Source organism: Suncus etruscus, chromosome 9, assembly GCF_024139225.1.
Source record: "Suncus etruscus isolate mSunEtr1 chromosome 9, mSunEtr1.pri.cur, whole genome shotgun sequence".
In the NCBI taxonomy this organism is placed as follows: Eukaryota; Metazoa; Chordata; class Mammalia; order Eulipotyphla; family Soricidae; genus Suncus; species Suncus etruscus.
Genome location: NC_064856.1, coordinates 103,878,789 through 103,880,703, shown reverse-complemented (window position 1 = coordinate 103,880,703; position 1,915 = coordinate 103,878,789). Strand labels below are relative to the sequence as shown.

The following is a 1,915-nucleotide window of genomic DNA, read 5'->3' as shown; positions in this document are numbered from 1 at the left end:
CATATGGTCCCCCCAAGCCAGGGGCAATTTCTGAGCGCTTAGCCAGGAGTGACCCCTGAGCATCAAACGGGTGTGGCCCAGAAAAAAAAAAAGAAATAAGAAAATAGAAGATGGAACATATGTCTCAAGAAAGAGCAGCTACTTTTCATATAGATGTCCTTTATAATTTCTTCTGATCCATAGTCAGACACGTTATCCATTGCACCACTGGCCCACACGTCCTTTCTAATTTCAATCTTTTTCTTTGGGAGGAACCCCAAAGGTCCAAACCAGGAGTAGACCCTGAGCACAGCTGAGCATTGTCAAAAAAAAAAAATCAACCAAAATGCATGGAAAATGAAATCAGGAAAAAAACAATGGTTTTCAGAAATCAACTGAAATAGAAAAAAAACCATCCAAAAGCAATAATCACCTGTTGCCATGTCATCCTTCACAGAGCAGAAACATGTGTCTACTCAGATGTAGAAAATAAGCATCCAGGGTAATAATTATGTTTAGGTCAAAAAGAACTTCATTATTTCTTTCTTCAAAGCATCCTTAAGTTCTCTGTTCCTCATGCTGTAGATCAATGGGTTGAGCACGGGAGTGATGAAAGTGTAAACCACAGACACCACCTGTCCCCTCTCCGGAGAGTAGCTGGAGCTGGGGCACAGGTAAATGAGGCTTCCACAGCCATACTGCAGGAGAACCACAGTCAAGTGGGAAGAGCAGGTGGAGAAAGCCTTGTGTCTCCCCTCTGCTGAGTTGATCTTCAAGATGGCAGCCACAATGAAGACATAGGAAAGAGTGATGAGCAGGAAGGGGATGGTGAGAACAGTGATGCTGACCACAAAGAGAGTAGCTTCGTGGACCCTAGTGTCTGCACAAGCCATTCTCATGACAGGGAGGACATCACAATAGAACAGACTAATTTCTTTGCTGCTACAGAAAGGGAGTTGGAAAATAAGCACAGTCAGTTGCATGGCCAGGATGAACCCAAGCACCAGAGATCCCAGGGACATTTGAACACACAGTCGCCAGCTCATCATGAGGGTATAGCGCAAAGGATGGCAGATGGCCACGAACCTGTCATAGGCCATGACAGCCAGCAGAATGCAGTCAGCGCTGCCCAGGAAAATGAAGAAGAACATCTGAGTGCCACAGCCAGCCAGGGAGACGAGAGTTTGTTCTGTGGACAAGACACTGGCCAGAGTGAGAGGGGCGATGGTAGAAGAGTAGCAGATCTCCAGGGCTGCCAAGTTGCCCAGGAAAAAGTACATGGGAGTGTGGAGAGAGCGGTTGATGCAGATGATAAGAGTAATGGAGAAGTTGCCACTGATGCTGACCAGATACATGATGAGGAAAGTCACAAAAATCAGCATCTGCACTTCAGGGAGTTTGGAGAAGGGGCGGAAGTGGAAGAGGATCATCCCTGTTTGGTTTGCTTCCTCCATGTATTCAATGACTGGGGACTGCTAATGACACAACTGCTGACCTCTGAGGACAGATGAAGGTCAGGACACAGAGCTCCTCTGTGACCCATTTAACCCATAATCTCCTCTACCTCCTCATCTCTCTCCATGATGACCCCCAGAAATAAACTTCAATATCGTGTCTGTTGTCAAAAGTAGTTCACCACTAACATAATTTTCCAATTCTGGTAAAAAATGTACATGACATAAAAATATTTATAACTTTGTGTAAGTGCACAATTACAAAAATTCCAAATTACAAAAATTCCAAAATGTATGGGATCATCACTGTTAATTTTTTTTGTGTGTTTTTTGGGTCACACCCGGCAGTGCTCAGGGGTTACTCCTGGCTCCATGCTCAGAAATTGCTCCTGGCAGGCACGGGGGACCATATGGGATGCCAGGATTCGAACCGATGATCTTCTGCATGAAAGGCAAGCGCCTTACCTCCATGCTATCTTTCC

At 45.3% G+C, this 1,915-nt stretch overlaps 1 protein-coding gene across 1 annotated transcript; it reads right to left on the bottom strand.

The window, feature by feature from the left end:
• Positions 1-494: 494 nt before the first annotated feature.
• LOC126017751 (olfactory receptor 10V1-like) lies at positions 495-1,433 on the bottom strand. Its single transcript, XM_049779804.1, has one exon. The coding sequence runs from the start codon at positions 1,431-1,433 to the stop codon at positions 495-497; it is 939 nt and encodes a 312-aa protein (XP_049635761.1).
• Positions 1,434-1,915: the final 482 nt, after the last annotated feature.